Source organism: Ursus americanus, chromosome 32 (genome assembly GCF_024610735.1).
Source record: "Ursus americanus isolate L20-20 chromosome 32, mUrsAme1.1.p, whole genome shotgun sequence".
Taxonomy (NCBI): Eukaryota; Metazoa; Chordata; class Mammalia; order Carnivora; family Ursidae; genus Ursus; species Ursus americanus.
This window is the reverse complement of record NC_142158.1, coordinates 33,770,126-33,786,777: the sequence shown is the minus strand read 5'-3', so window position 1 is coordinate 33,786,777 and position 16,652 is coordinate 33,770,126. Positions and strand designations below refer to the sequence as shown.

Sequence of the window (16,652 nt, the reverse complement as noted above, 5' to 3'; positions counted from 1 at the left end):
TATATTTTTCCTTCCTGTTTATATAATGTATAAATTATATTTTCCCAATTGATGTATTTATGCGTCCAGTCCACTGTAGAGGACACTAGAGTTGGTCTCAGGTGTTTGTTGTTTTGAGCAATGCTGCAGGGAACATCTACACACAGACCCCAATGCACGAGTGTCGTTGATCTGATTATAGACCCGGGGGTGGGTAGATGGGAATATACATGGTGCTGTTTTTTCCAAACAACTTTTACACTCCTACCGGTAGTTAATGATTGTTTCTGTTACACTGTACTTGCCAATAGTAAAAAATGTCACACTTAATTTTTTTCATCTGGTGTGTACAAAATGGAATCTCTTTATAATACGTAATTCTTTGATTCCTGGTCACTTGGTTTTCTTCATTCGTGAAATGCCTATTGAAGGCTTTTTCTCTCTTCTCTATTGGGTTATCTTTCTCTCATTCATTCATGGGCATTACTCATATATTTGGGATCCTAATCCTTTGTAGGTAACATAGTTTGCCAATGCCTTTCTAAATTTCTGGCATGGCTTCTCTCTCTTTGTTATCCACTGATGAACAGAAATTTTTAATTTAGGGTAAGCAATCTTTCTTTTATGGCTTGTGATTTTTGTTAAAAGCCTCTTTCTCTGAGAACAGAGATATTTTCATTTATCACTTTCTAAAAACTGTATGGTTTTGCCCACCACTTTTAGGTGTTTAATCCCCAGAAATGATTTTTTATATATGATATGGGCATCCAATTTTTATGTGTGTAGGGATCTGATTTCTGTTGTTAAATATTAATCACCTCTTGTCCCAGAATGATTTATAGTAAAGTCTATCTCTTCATCACTGATTTACAATACCACCTTTGCCATACGTCAAATGTCCTTGGCCCATTTTTGCATTCTCTATTATATTCCACTGATCCATTTATCAACCGCCACACCAATACCACCGTCTCTAAATTCTGTTCTAAATGATATGTTTCATTTCAATGGGATTTAATGCAGGAAGGGAAGCCACATGTGTCATGGGTTTGCTATCTTGATCCTATCCCCCCCGACCACTGTTTCAGGCAATAATAAATTGATTCCATTTTCACAATCCAATACACATTCAACTCATGGATTAGAATGCCAGCAATAGCATTAAACCATGTGAAATTGATGACATCCAGCCATTTTTGACCCAGAAAAATGGCAATAATATATGCACCAACCTATACTCATTTTGGTGATGTGGACTAATATCCTTTTAGGTTAATATCAGAAAATAATGTTAAAGAGCAATAAAAAAAACATTCACCAAAAACGATTTAACAGTGTTTGACACTTGCCTTTAAAAATCCGTCCTAGCCCTCGGAAATCCATTTGATCCGAGCAGTTAAATACGACCACGTATTTCCCCAAACATCTTCCCATGTCTTTCGTAGTTTCTGTTTTGCCAGTGCCAGCAGGTCCTGCCGGAGCACCTCCCATGTTCATCCCCAAAGCCTGTGCTAAGGTGATATAACATCTGCAAATGGGAATCAGAGAAAGCACGGGCAGTGTGGGAGAGCACGTTACTGCCGCAAAGCGCAAGCCAAAGTCGAGGGTGACTGCAGTGGGCCTGTTTATTTGAGATTTTGAGCCGCCCACATAAAAGAGGCTGGAGTACTTGATATTCACTGCAACTAGTACAGTGGTCGCAAACATTTCTTGGGACAAACTTTCTAAACTCCTCAACCCCGACTTAAAACCTTCAGGCCTTCCTTGCACTGTGGGCAGAACAAATCATAACTCTGAGAACCAAATAAGCTGTAGTGTGCTGGCAGATGGTGAACAACTGGCTCTCCAGGAAAAATAAATAAATAATATTGATTTTCATGCTTGCCGATCGCAGTGGTATAAATACTTCCACCAGGGCCCATGACAAGCTACTGATGTGATATCACAAAACTGGAAGAGATTCATACAGTTGACTCTCAAAAGCTGGTATGAGGGTGCCTGGGTGGCTCAGTTGGTTAAGCGACTGCTTTGGCTCAGGCCATGATCCTGGAGTCGCGGGATCGAGCCCTGCATCGGGCTCCTTGCTCAGCGGGGAGTCTGCTTCTTCTTCTGACCCTTTCCCCTCTCATGCTCTCTCTCTCTTTCTCTCTCTGCCAAATAAATAAAATCTTTAAATGAATTTTTAAAAAGCTGGTATGAGTCAACTGCAGGACACCTTTGCAAATAAATCATTTTACTATGAAATGTTTCACTCATTGAGGTAAGTATAAAGAATAATATACTGCATCTCCTTGTATCCACGATCCAGCCTAAGTTATATTTGTTTCAGATCTAAGTAAAACTTAGTGAAGCTTCCTGAGATGTGAAGCTTTGTATGTAAACCTCAGTGGAAGAGGAAACACATGGACAAGTTTATGCTACAATGGCGCTGGGCATACAGAAGGAGGCTGGATGAATCAAGAGACTAAAGACATAAGTTGTGTCATAATTTTACCTGCAGGCAGCCCTATTTAAAGTAACAGCAAAATTAATCATTCAATGACCCAGTTTAAGTCAATTCTGCAAATACTTATGGAGCATCTGCTGTATACAACATATTGAACTGGGCGTTGTGCAGTATATACAGATGAAAAGGTCCAGTTCTGTCTGATGTCACATGCTGGAAAGACCTGTGAGGAGATCGGCCATTGACTGTTCCTACAGGGCCAAGAAACTTCACTTCAGGTATCCATTTCTACATTTGGGGTGAAAACCAGGAGACTAAATTAGATCACCTCCAAGGTCCCTTCCTTCTTTGCAATTCTAATGACTTCCCTTTATGGTGCCAGAGATATGCTTCCATCTTGCAATCTAAGATTCATTACTATATGACTCACAGTCAATGTTCAAGCTTGCTGACATTCTTTTATCTTTTTCTGCTTCACAGAAATGTAATGCACGTGGGCGTTTCCATCCTAACCTTGGTTATTTCACGTTTAGACTGGCTTTGATGAGCTAGCATAGACCTAACACGACAGCAGTATGCTTTGGTTAATATTTAAAATGCAGCTTGAAAGCAATGTTAAGGACATCATTTAATTACAAAATGGAATCACAAAACTGACTGTCCTACCTGTCTGTTAGTGGAGTGATGACAAGACGATCAGTGCATCCCAGAAATTCATTCTGGTAAATAAAATCCACATCTGTAATGGACACCACAGTTTGATCCAAATCTTCCTTAAAATAAAATCTACTCTGTTTTAGCCATTCAAAGTCAGTAACTGATTTGATGTGCATTTTTACCTTAAAAACATGAAATACAAAGAGATTACACACTGAGTTGCAATAGCGTAAAACACAAGCATATGGGCAGTTTTTATTCATTCATTTGTGAACTGATCCTCATTTATTTAACATATATTTCTTGAGTCTCTCCTTGGGCCTGACACTGTGCTGGGTGAACACAGACAGGCATGCTCCTGCCTTCTGGAGTTGACAAAAGAAGATAAAAGACAAACAGATAAGCAAGTAATTGCAAAAAGGTATGAAAAGAAATTCAGGGTTCATGGAAATATGTAGCAAGAGGGCCTAATGTAATGTAGTCCAGGGGGCCTGAAAGGGATACTTGGAGAAAGAAATATACAAACTAAAACCTGAAATATAGTAGGAATTGCCTTGGAAAAGAAAACCAAAAGAAAAAAACAAGTACATTTTTACAAAGGGTAAAATGTCCTAGGCAAACACCCAGAAGATCTGGCTGCATGTTCAAGAAAGTGAAAAGAAGTTCAGTACAGCTGAGGCATCTGGGACTCGAGAGAGAGAGCTGAGGCTTCACAGGACATGGAAACGGGGTTGGGCAGTGTCCTCATGGCAAAGGGAAGCCACCGAAGGAATCAGCGGGGAGATGCATGGTCAGTTACGCACACATGCCTTCCCACATCAGCACTGTGGCCAAATTCATCAACCTGCCAGGTCACCACATACACCTATGGGCAAGAGATCCTGGGCTCCCGCAACCATGCGTGCAAGAGAGAGAAACCAGGGAAGCACAGTTAGGAACAACATCCCACCACCACCACATTCTCAGGCGCTTCATGATTTTCCATGGGCAATCCTGGAGAAAACTCAGTCTTTCCCACTGAGGGAAAGCAACACGGGAAAGTGGTAAACGATCCCCTTCGCTGCCCTTAAACTTGGTTCCACTTCCAGGTCGTTCAGCTGACCTCTGACAACCCCGCCATGTCCTAGTCTCCATCTAATCCAGTCTCCATTCTGTGTACAGTCTTTTTTTTCTCATCATCGTTTGTTCATGGATTTGCTTCCCCCTGTAGTTAGGAATTCTGGCTTCTCGGCTAAAACACAGTCTGTACTCATCACCTTAAAGAGCAACTTTCAGGTAACATGATCTGCTGTCTCCCCCAGGGACTCTTTCTCCCACACAGGACCCGCAGCCACGGGGATGCTGTCAACTAGCTCCTCTCAACAATCCATTAAGATGGTGAGGAGAAGATGGAGGATGAAGAAGGAAGAACAGCTAATATTGATTGAGTTCTTACCATATATCAGGCTGTTCTAAGCATCATACGTGGAAAAATAAAATGCAAATATGCTGGCCATGAGATCTCATTTTAGTTGGGATGCAGAGACCATGGGTTCAATAGTAATTAAGACAAAAAGAATACAGTCATGTGGTTTTAATTGTGTATCAGTTTTTCTTTTTAAAAATCCATTCTGTCTGTAAAGTTTTGCTCGGGGCTTAAATTCAAAAGAAATTTCTTCCATGGGATTTCAGCTTCAAGAATCAGCGAGAGATATTAGCCACACGCTCTTCGCAGATACAGTAATGGATTCCACAGGAGTTTCTTGAGGTGGACTTCAAAGAAAGCCGAAGTATGCCAGTAATTGCAATTTAGTGAAAGCAACTCTGTAGAAGGCCAAGGAACTATGGTCTGAGCATGCAGCTCTCTGATGACTGGCTTGATCAGAAGACCCAGAGATAAATCCTAGAGCAGTGTTTTTTCAACTTTAACATGCATAGATAGGGGCGCCTGGGTGGCACAGCGGTTAAAGCGTCTGCCTTCGGCTCAGGGCGTGATCCCGGCGTTGTGGGATCGAGCCCCACATCAGGCTCCTCCGCTGTGAGCCTGCTTCTTCCTCTCCCACTCCCCCTGCTTGTGTTCCCTCTCTCGCTGGCTGTCTCTATCTCTGTCAAATAAATAAATAAAATCTTTAAAAAAAAAAAATAACATGCATAGATAAATCACCTGGGAATCTTGAAATGCAGATTCTGATTCAGTGGGGGCTGGAGTGGGGGGAGGGGGCTGGAGATTCTGCTTTTCTAACCAGCTCCCAGGAGATGCTAACGCAACTGGTTGGCGTAGAATAATACTTCGAGAAGTGAGGATCTAGATTCCAGGGGAATAAATAGACTGCATGTCCTTCAACCTTCCATAAATATGACTTATCTGATAGAACTCTTTTTTTAAGATTTTATGTATTTATTTGAGAGAGAACGAATAGGGGGAGAGGGAGAAGCAGACTCCTCGCTGAGCACAGAGCCCAGCATGGGGCTCGATTCCAGGACCCCAGGATCATGACCTGAGTGGAAGGCAGATGCTTAACCAACTGAGCCACCCAGGCGCCCTGATCAGAACTTTGGATACAAGTTTGAAACCAGTAATCTCTGATCGATTATATTCTCTAAAAGAGAGCCCCAAGTTGCAAGAATTACATGTCTCTGGTGAAGAAAAGAGATGCTTTTAAGATGAATCAAATCAAATCAAATCAAGCAATGGTAGTTAAAAACAAAGATAGTCAAATGGTGGTATATCAAAACCTCCTGGGCCCTACCCTATAATGATAAACACAGCTTTAGGAGAACTTCAGCTGGCTCAAGACCACTGGTTAAAGTCCTATTTCCGAAGGGAATTCAAATACCACCCCTCCTACTCTCACCATACAGAACCTTGTCCAAATCAAGCCCATGATGTCCTGTTGGATACTATCAACCGGACATATATCCATGAGAATCCTCTGAAGCTTGATTCTATTTGACCAAGACTTCTTTCTCAATGGAGCAAATAAGTCATGATCAAGCTCACATAGACTGTATCATGTCCCTGGTGATTTGGTGTAATGAAACAAGTAGTTAGTTCACATCTCATCACTTGGTTCCAGACTTTCAGAACGCCGTATGTGAATATACGCATATGGTTGTTTAAACGACCAGATAGAGATATTTGTAGACATGGTATATATGGAGAAAGCCGCAGAAAAGGACCAAGTAGATGGAAGGTTCATACACATTAGGGAATAGATATAATACCTAATTGTTCATTATTGGGAGCACTAAATTATTAATTAGTACACTAAATTATTTTAAGAAAAAAAAAGATACTTTACCAAGTCATCAAAAATATCTCTCTGATGCACATGGATGGTAATCAGAGTTTCAAACTTCACTCTGTCAAACTTGCTTAGATCATGTGTTGTCTGAGCAATTAGAGTATTTAGAATATCCAAAAATTTCTGATTGGTCACATGCATGATTTTCCTGTCATCTTTTGCATTATTTAAAGCCTCTTCTGAATCATGTGTCCACAACATCTGAATTCCCAGAAGTCCCACCTATGCATCCAGAAGAAAAATAATAAGTCAATTTGACAACTATTGAAAAAGCACATCTGTGATAAAATTCGGTGGTCACTCATCCATGAGAAGGCAAACAAGGTTTGACCCACTTTAAACTAAAAAGAGACATGCATTTCTACACTCCCAAAAGGGGGAAAATAAGCATTTAAATTCTAACTGCTGATATTTAATGATTTCAATGCAGAGAGAGAAATAGTAATGAAAACAATGGCTACCATTCATGAAGCTGTATGTGTTTTATGGAGGATCCTTAGTATATTTTTCTATAGAGGGCCTGAGGCCACCAGATAGCTTCATATGATGATTTTTCTTTGTCAGGGAAAGCAAATGGAATTACTAGACTCTTGTGTATTTTTCTGCAGCAAGGTTCCCTAAAGGTCTCTTTACAACTTCTAGAAACAGTATGCTATCTCCTTTCTTGATCTCCCACTCTATCATCTCTATCTTTTCCCACATCTACTTCTCTCTCTCTATATTTATCTGAAGGAGAGAGAGAGGCAGAAAATGAGAAGGGGGAGAAGCTTGTCCTTTTTCTCCTGACGAGGACATAAGGAAATTGTGACTGTCACCTTGCCTACGATTTCTACCTCGGGAAAGGAGGAAAATTGTCGGAACATGGCCCACCCTCACCTCCTTGCTGCACTAGTCATCCCTTTAGGAGCTTTCGTTCATCCGCAGAGTCGAGCAACAGATCCAAGATCATTTGGACCAAAGGCAACCCCACATTTAGTGGAGGGCTGAGAGCAGAGTGAGTGGCATGGGGATACTGCTGGGCGTGGCATTTAATGTGGCTAAGGTAGGAATATAAGCCTTTCCTCATCCCTGCCTCCTCACGACGGCAAAATGTTTTCTGCTAGAGGAGGGGCCAATCCTGCGGTCTGCAGGTGGAGATAATGAGGGCACCTGACCGAGGTGAGAGCAACCTGATGTGGAGGAAACATCCCACGTCAGGAAGCTCCCAGTAGCAAGCCAGTTCTGACTCTGACAGCAGCAGAAGGTGGCATAAGAGAGGACAAGCAATCAATCTATAACAAAACCCAAAAAACAAAAATACCCGGCAGTGTAAGGCTATCTGATTTAGAGACACAGACCCACAATCTCTGAGAAATCACTGCTTAGTGGTATATTCTAAAAACTAATCTTTAAAAGCCTGGCTGGCTCAAAGCATGCAACCCTTGACCTCAGGGTTGTGTGGTTTAAGCCCCAGGTTGGGTGTAGAGATTACTTAAAAATAAAATGACTATCCCAAGTCACCAAGAAAAGTTTAAATTATGGTTTTTTACTCAGTTTAAGAAGTCAGGAGACTTAATGGTGAAAACTGGAGGACATCTCATTAAAATAAAAACAAAACAAGAATGCTCATTCTCCTCGATGCTACTTGCTGCCTGTAAGAAGTACATGAAAATGCTAGAAGGGAATACACTCAAATATTAAGTCATCATTTCCAGATGGTAGAAATAAGTAATGTCTATATTGAATAAATATCTATATGTAGAATATATATTGGGTGAATATATACCTTCATTACTCTTTAAAGCAAAATTTTTCCAAATAACTGAAATTTGCCCTCTAAAATTGTTTAAAATTTCATCTCCTTATTTGTGTAGTATACACACTACAGAAAATCCTGATGGCTGGTCAACTCTCCTGCTATATCCTGTTCAACTTCACTCCTGCTCTCAACTTGCTTTCATTTCTCCACATAATGCTAGCCACTCTGTCTAAACTATACTGATCGTCTCCTTCAGAATACACAGGTGATCGGGCTTTCCTGGGAGAGGGAAAGTATGCTGATTTGGTCTAAGGAGCTATTTTTCTCACCTTATCAAATGAAGTATTTTATAAAATTTCATCACAAAGGTAATAGAGCTGGTAAGGATATTAAAGTTTGCCAAGGAGATTATACAATACAAAAATATTAAACACAATATCAAAATAGTCTCTCTAACAAAGGTTGATTCTGTATCAGGACTTGTGTCATTTGAATAAGTAATTTCCTATCATTTCAGGTGTCTCTGCTGTGTGTGCATTAAGTCGGGATTTGGAAGCTGGGCTGGGAGGAGCAGTTGGACAAGAAGTAGAGTTTGGGTAAAAACTGCCTGTATTTTCCTTGGATATCTCTTGCCTTCTCTCCCACACTATCTCTGACCCAGATCACAAACCATCACTCTTCATTTATTTTGGCTGAAAGTTGAATGAACCTGTTGGCTCTTCTTTTCCTGCACCCAGTTTTAATAATACTTGGCGCATCACGCTACATTCCTGAGAGCCTTAGGACGTGAGAGCTGTTCAAGAGAACGCCTGCTCCAACCCCAGGCTCTTCAAGGTCCTGTCTTATTAGGAAGTTAGTTGCATGACGAAGCCTCCTTTAACAGATTATGCCAATTTTTAATCCCTTGAAGGGAAGATACACAAAAAGCAAGATGGATTTGGTTTCAGGAAAAGATAAGCTCATTCCTTTTTTATATGTCTGTATTCCTATCAATATCTGTATCTATACCTATCCATACATAGATATATGGAAAATATACCATCTAATCCATACATAGGTAGATGTCTTTCATATACAGATAGGTGTATTTTATATATAAGATGAAATTTTCCATTAGTCTTAGTGTTAATCTTAATGATGGGAGAAGAGTGGCAAATCCTCTTCTGGGGAATGGGACGGGTTGGCCTAGAATGGTGTAGGTGGACAAGTAGGTAGATGGCAGCTGAGGGTGGGAAGGCCTCCCTAGCTAGTTCAGAGCTACAAAGGCTATCACACCAACTGCTTCCTGAGTATCTTTCCCCCTTATTTCCATTATTTAAACATATATTCTCACCTGTGCTGGGAAGTGATTGAGGAAAGGTAAGAGTTGAAATCCTGAATCGCTGATTTGGTAGAATGCAGATCTAATTATATTATGTAGGGACGACATCTGCATTTTTAACAAATCCATGAGCCAAATCTCTACAGGACCTTTGGCCATAACAGGACTATCCAACTAAAAAATATATTACAGATATATTACAAATTGATAATAATTTCCTATTTTTACAAGTGTCACACTTCACTTGATAAATCATAGTACCTCAATGCAAAGCAAATAATTTTACACAGTATATTTAAAACACGAGAAAAATCAACTGATACTGTAGGTGGAAGGAACTAGAAACATCATCTGGGCTAAAATTTCCATCTTAGAGATGACGAACAAGTCTCAGAGAAATCAAACAAATCATCCAAACTAGTTTGTAAACAAGCCAGGTGACAGGACTACACCCAAGTCCACCCACCTCCCCCACTCTCTTTTATTCAAAAGAGAATTACATTCTCCTCAACCTAAATTTTTGAAGAAATCCAAATACCAAAATTTTAACCAAGTTAAATTACAATAATTTTTTCTCCTTCTCTTGATATGACGGCCAGGATACGATCGTAGTCTTTTGCATGAAATGTCACCTCGTTTATGTTGTCAGACACTGCAGGGAGATGTGGCTACGGGAAGCACAAGACAGAGCGAAAGCGTCATACGTGAGACTAAACACAAAAGCCACTGAGATGTTTTTAAAAGCCTTAACATGTATTGACTTTGTAAGAGATTAAGAATTTACTTCATTGTGTCAACAAATAAAGAAATAAACAAAACAGTACTTTGACCCCCAGTTGACTTGGAGGCCCACTTTTTAAGATCCAGCCCTAAAGCCTGTTTCCTGCAAATGCCCTTGTTCTGCTATGGAGGCTGGACTAATGATGAGGGAACAGAAGGCAAGCTGAAGGCAAAGCCTAAGCCTACACTCTGCAGCCTCCCCCCACCCCCACTCCTAGATGCAATATGTGATGTTCCTCTAGGAAGTTCCCAACCATCTTCAGGTTAACGCCTTGCTAGAGGGAAAACCAACATTAACTTGACAATGGCAAGGCCTCAGGTATCCTGTGAGTCTTCTTTAACACATGAAAATCCTTTTGAAACCTCCCTTTTTCCTTACCTCCCCCAACCCCATAGTATATAATCAGCCACCCCTCACAATCCGGGGCTCTTTCTGCCCACGGGTCCTGTCCCCGTGCTTTAATAAACCACAATTTTGCAAAAGACGTCTCTTTTTCTTGGTCGTCGGCTCCGGACTCCACCCCACTGAACCTCACCTATATTCCAAAACCCCATCACTAAGACTGTCGCCTTCCTCCACATGGAGACTGAACCCAGCGGTCCCTACCCAAGTCCCTCCCAGACACAGCTCCGTTCTGCTTCTCTCCTGGTTCTCTCTCTGCCTGACACAGCTTTGACTTCCCTCCTTTCTTTTTCTTCCCCACAGCTCCCTGGAAACCAACGCGGAAGACGTTAGTAGTGGCTTCCCGGTTTGCCAAATGCAACACTCCTGGGATAGGGTGTTTCAGTGCCTCCCACACCTGGTTCTTTGTAGGTTTTCTCTTCTTCCTGGAAGTATGGGCCTTGGAAATGGCTAAAAGCACTCGAGAAGCACTTGGATTTGGACAAATCCAAACCACGATCCCCATTTGATCTAAGAATATTTAGACTAAAATACTGAAATATTACTAATGTAATAATGAATTACATTAAGTGAGCTCATACTGTGGTTCTAGATACTTTCCAGTGCATGATCTCACATAATCCTATGACAATCCTATGAGTTCTATGAGGTGGGAACCATTAACATCCCTATTTTACAGATGAGGAAACTGAGGCATGGGAAAATTAAGAAGCTGGGTAAGGTCACTCAGCTGTTGAGTTGCATAATCAGTGACCCTTGCCTCAGGTTGATGAGCTCAGAATACACAGAAAATGGGACATTTTATCCTCAACATAATCTTAACACACTCCTACCTGTGCTATTAAGATGCTAACTTCATTTTTATTATGTATGCTGTGTAAAAAAGCAATTTAGGTATTAGATTTTAAGATTATACCTGTATGGTATGGGAATCACTGGCTTGTCCAAGAATTTCCAGGAGAACTGGATCAGATACAAAGAAGAATCTTGGAAATAGTAATCTCTTCTTCTCCAAATACCTTTAAATAAAGTCATGTTACCAAATGACTTTTTTTGAATTATTAATTTTTGGGGTTTTTTTAGCCAAGACACAATCTCTAACATCTTCAATAAGATAATACCAAACACCTACAGTCATTTCCAATTTGCCTCTGAAATGTTTGGTTAAAACAAAAGTCTGTGCTCTGTCAGGGATGGCATTTGGGAAAGCAAGTAGAAATAGGAAAGGGATTCAGAGAGAGCCTGCTCCATCATCTATGGTCTTCTTTCTCAAGAGCCCTCCTGTTGATGTGGAGAACAAAGGCAAAAGGAAATACAGATAAAATTGAATTTCCTTATAACTTGGCAGCCCATTGACAAATACTTAAGACAGGCAGAGTATAACATTCCTCCAAGAAGCTCCCAACTGTCTTAATGTTAATGCCTTGCTAGAGGAAAAAACACTTAGTTTGACAATAGCCAGAATCCTGTAAGTCTTCTTCACCATATGAAAATCCTTTTGAAAGCTTCCTTTGTCTTTACCTCCTCCATCTCCGAAGTATATAATCAATTGCTCCTCACAATCCGAGTGCAACTCTTTCTACCCACCAGTTCTGTCCCCGTGCTTTAATAAAGTCACCTTTTTGCACCAAAAACGGCTCAAGAATTCTTTCTTGGCCATTCGCTCATGAACCCCCACTTCAAATCACATCACTGTGACCTTTCTAGGTGTATTGTGAACTTCATAGCTTAAACCCAGGATGAACACATAATTATCTCGAAACCAGGATACTGGGGGAGTGCTGGGGGGAACAATTAGCCATGAAGTCAGGACAGAGGCATAACTTGGACAAACTAGGATATACCATAACTCTATTTCAAACAAAAATTGAGAATGAACTGGTTTTTAAGAAAGCCACAGTGAATTTCTCTGGTTAATTGCTCGCTTAGTGTACATCTCTACTCCATGTCTTTGGGGGTTGAATTGTAGTCCCCCAGAAGACATGATCTTGCCCTGTTCCCTGGAAGGAGTACATGTAGCCTTATTTGGGAAAAGGGTCGCTGTAGATATATTGAAGTTTAGGGTCTTAAGAATACAGAATCCTGGATCATCCAGACGAGTCCTAACTCCCATCACAAGAGTCCTCACAAGAGACACACAGGAAGAAGAGGAGAAGGACATGCAAAGACAGATCTGAGTTACGCAGCCACAAGCCAAGGAATTCCTAGAGCCACCAGAAGCTTGGAGAGGCAAGAAAAGATTCTCTGTTAGCACCTTCAGAAGGTGCTGATGATGAGGGAACAGAAGGCAAGCTGAGGACAAAGCAGAAACTGACACCCCGCAATCCCCGCACCATGGGATGTACGTGACATTCCTCAGGCACTCCTGGCTGCCCTGAAGGACAAAGAAACAGGTAACCTATAGACACCACAATCCTGCAAGACTTAAGTCTCCCTCAGTTTTACGAATGTCTTTAGCAGTTTACAAGAATGAAGCATTTCTACCAATAACCTAGCTTCCGGAAGGAAAAGTAGATACAATGAAGTGTCCTTCTAATCTGCAACCTCCAGGAAGTTCCCAACCATCTTAATGTTCATGCCTTGCTAGAGGGCAAAACCACCTTCCCTAGACAATGGCAAGGCCTCTGTACCTTGGGAGTCTTCTTTAACATATGCAAGTATTATCTCAACCTCCCTTTTTCCTTACCTTCCCCCAACCCCATAGTCTATCATCAGCCACCCCTCACAAGCCGGGCAGCAGCTCTTTCTGCCACGGGTCCTGTCATAAACCACCAATTTTGCACCAAAGACGTCTCAAGAATTCTCTCCTGGTCGTCGGCTCCAGATTCCACCCCACTGAACCTCACCTATATTCCACAACCTCCTCATTTCCAAAGCACACTGGGTGCTCATGGAAGCTGCAGGATGGACAGAGCCTCAACCGGCGGCTTTGGCACTGGGCATAGCCCCTCCACACCCCTCAGGCTCCTCCAGCAGTGACACCCTGCCCCTGCCAGCCCCAATTCCCGAAAACCCTCCAGTTCAGTTGTTGTGAGAGTGGTGCCTACGCTTCCTGCTCAAGACCCAAGTGAGGAGAAGGGAGAGATCCCTCTCCTCGCACGAAGTCACTTGACGGGGAGTCCACTTGATCAGAAGCTCTCCGTCTGGGAGCCCTGCAAAGGACAGGAATGCTGTGACCCTCCGCCTTCCCCCAGGAGCTTTGGTGTGGGGAGCACCGCGGATGGCTACAGAACTTGGCGCACAACAGCATCACACCTCCGCGCCTACAGATGCGGGTGGCCGTTTTCATTCTCACCCTCTCAAGAGGCGGGGAAAGCCCTCTGGGAACGCAAGGCACACAGAGCAACCAGCTGACCCTGAGCCCCACCGGGCCGCCCCCCCCCGGCAAAGGGGCAGTGCATCCCCGTCCAGGCAAAAACACCTGCGAAACAGGGCACTAGGCACCTGCCCCCCTGAAAACGAGGTGAAAGAACAAGTGAACAGCAAGTTTACAGACCAAAGAGGACGGCCAAACTCCAGCGCTAGGGGAAAATAGCACCTAGAGCTTGAGGCTTTTTCTCATGATTCATTTCTCTCTCCACTCAAAATTTTCCATTTCTTTTTTTTTTCTTTTTTCCCTTTCCAACTACTTTTTTTTTATTTTAGCAACTCTTCCTTTTTCAATCTTTTCTTAACTTTCATTTTTTACACTGACATTTTATACATATATTCTTCATTTTTGGATTCCTTTCGCTATATTCAATTTGATTTCTGTATATATATGTACGTATATGTATATATACGTACATATATATATACACATATGAGTTTGGCTTTTTTTACAATTTTGGGATTTAGTGACTTCCAACAAACAAACCAAAAGACACTCGGGACCAAGTGGCTCACCCTGTTTTGTCCACCCTGTGAGATCCTAATCTCTCTCTCCCTCATCCCTTCTTCTCTGGGAAAAGTGACTAGAGGGAGGGATTCACAGCAAAAGAAAGAGCCAGAGGTAACACTCTCTGCCACTGATCTAATGCATACGGTTTTTTTTTTTTTTAAGATTTTATTTATTTATTCGACAGAGATAGAGACAGACAGCGAGTGAGGGAACAAAAGCAGGGGGAGTGGGAGAGGAAGAAGCAGGCTCATAGCGGAGGAGCCTGATGTGGGGCTCGATCCCATAACGCCGGGATCACGCCCTGAGCCGAAGGCAGACGCTTAACCGCTGCGCCACCCAGGCGCCCCCTAATGCATACGGTTTTAAGTAAGATGTCAGAGCTGGAACTCAGGATGACAATTACCAAGTTGCTAGCTGGGCTTGAGAAAAGTATAAATGACACGAGAGACTCTCATAGTGCAGAAATGAAATCGAATCAGGCCCAAATTCAAAAGGCTCTACCTGAGATGCAATCTACATTGGATGTGGATGCTCTAACGGCTAGGGTCAATGAGGCAGAAGACAGAGTCAGTGACACCAAAGACAAGCTGATGGAAAGGAAGGAAGCTGAGGAAAAGAGAGAAAGCCAACGCATGGGCCATGGGTGGAGGAATCGAAAAATCAGTGATGCCACAAAAGGAAACAATATTTGAATTACTTCTGGCCCCGAGGGAGAAGACACAGAGGGACAGAAGATCTATCTGTGTAGATCGTAGCTGAGAACTTCCCTAATCTGGGAGGGAAATAGGCATTCAAGTCCAAGAGCTAGAGAGGACTCTTCCCCAAATCCATAAGAATAGAGGAACACCCTAACATATACTAGTCACGTTTGCAATTTCAGACAGAAAGAGAAAATCCTGAAAGCAGCTTGAGACAAGAGGGTCTTCACCGACAGGGGTAAGCACATTAGACTAGCCACATACCTATCCACAGAGACCTGGCACACCAGAAAGGGCTGGCGTGATCGAGTCAGGGTACTAAATGAGAAAAACATGCAGCCAAGAATACTTTATCCAGCAAGGAGTCATTCCGAATAGGAGCAGAGATAAAGAGCTTCCAGGACAGAAAGAAACTCAAAGGATTTGGCCGCTAAACCACCCTGCAAGAAATAGGAAGGGGGATCCTCTAAGTGAAGAGAGACTCCAAGAGTAACACAGACCAGAAAGAAACAGAGACCATCTACAGAATTAGGGACGTGACAGGTAATGCAATGGACTCATCTCCATCTGCTTTTTAGATTTTTTTCTTTATCATTGGTCTTAAGCAATTTTATTAGCATGTCGGTTGATAAGGAGGTTTTTTTTTCATGATCCTTATGTTTGGGGGTTTTGTTGGCTGGATTCCTGAATTCTTGAATCTATGGGTGTAGAGGGTTCATACAATTCAGATAATAATCAGACATTACTTCTTCAAACATTTTTTTCTCTGTACCTCAGCCAATTTCTTATCTACCAGGCCACTTGAAATTGCTACAAAGCTCACACATACTCTAGTGTTTGTGTGCAGGGCGTGGTTTGCACCCTTCCTTTTCTCTGCTTTATTCTGGACAACTGCTATGATCATACATTCAAGTTCTCTCTCTCTCTCTCTCTCTTTTTGCTATTTAGTGTCTAACGTGGAAGAAAGCCCATCTACTACATTTTTCATCTTAGACGTGCTACTGTTCAGCTCCAGAAGTTGGGTTTTCCTTGTTTTCATATTTTCTATATCTCTGTTTCACTTCATCCTTTGTGTACATTCTTACGTATATAAAACCTCTTTCTAACAGTTGTTTGAATGTACGTGTGCAATACTTCCATCCTCTTTTTCATTTCTGGGTAGGTTTCTATTGTTTAATCTTTCTCCTCAGTATGAGGTGAACTTTTCTCCTTCTTTTCATCCTGGTAATCCTTTGTTGGAAGGCAGGTATTGTGAATTTTAATTGTTAGATATTAACTATTGCTTATATTTCTACACATACTCTTGAGGATTGTTCTGATGGTGAGGTTCCTGGAAAACTATTTTATCCTTCCAGACTAGCTTTCTAAAGGTTTGTTAGGTGGTATCACAGTAGTCTTCAATGTATTTTGCTATTGTTCTGTTGGTATTCTGAGCTCTCTTTGCAATGTTCCATGAATTACGAGGT

The 16,652-nt window shown here is 41.8% G+C and overlaps 1 protein-coding gene across 1 annotated transcript in view; it reads right to left on the bottom strand.

Moving 5' to 3' along the window:
• Positions 1 to 16,652, bottom strand: part of DNAH8 (dynein axonemal heavy chain 8) — a 377,771-nt gene that overhangs the window by 184,004 nt on the left and 177,115 nt on the right. The window contains exons 38-43 of the mRNA XM_045786311.2: positions 11,525 to 11,627; positions 9,989 to 10,093; positions 9,438 to 9,599; positions 6,364 to 6,588; positions 3,092 to 3,264; positions 1,329 to 1,507 (exon numbers count right to left, since the gene is read on the bottom strand). Of these exons, the coding sequence (XP_045642267.2) occupies positions 1,329 to 1,507; positions 3,092 to 3,264; positions 6,364 to 6,588; positions 9,438 to 9,599; positions 9,989 to 10,093; positions 11,525 to 11,627 (947 nt within the window). The remainder of the gene's footprint in view (positions 1 to 1,328; positions 1,508 to 3,091; positions 3,265 to 6,363; positions 6,589 to 9,437; positions 9,600 to 9,988; positions 10,094 to 11,524; positions 11,628 to 16,652) is intronic.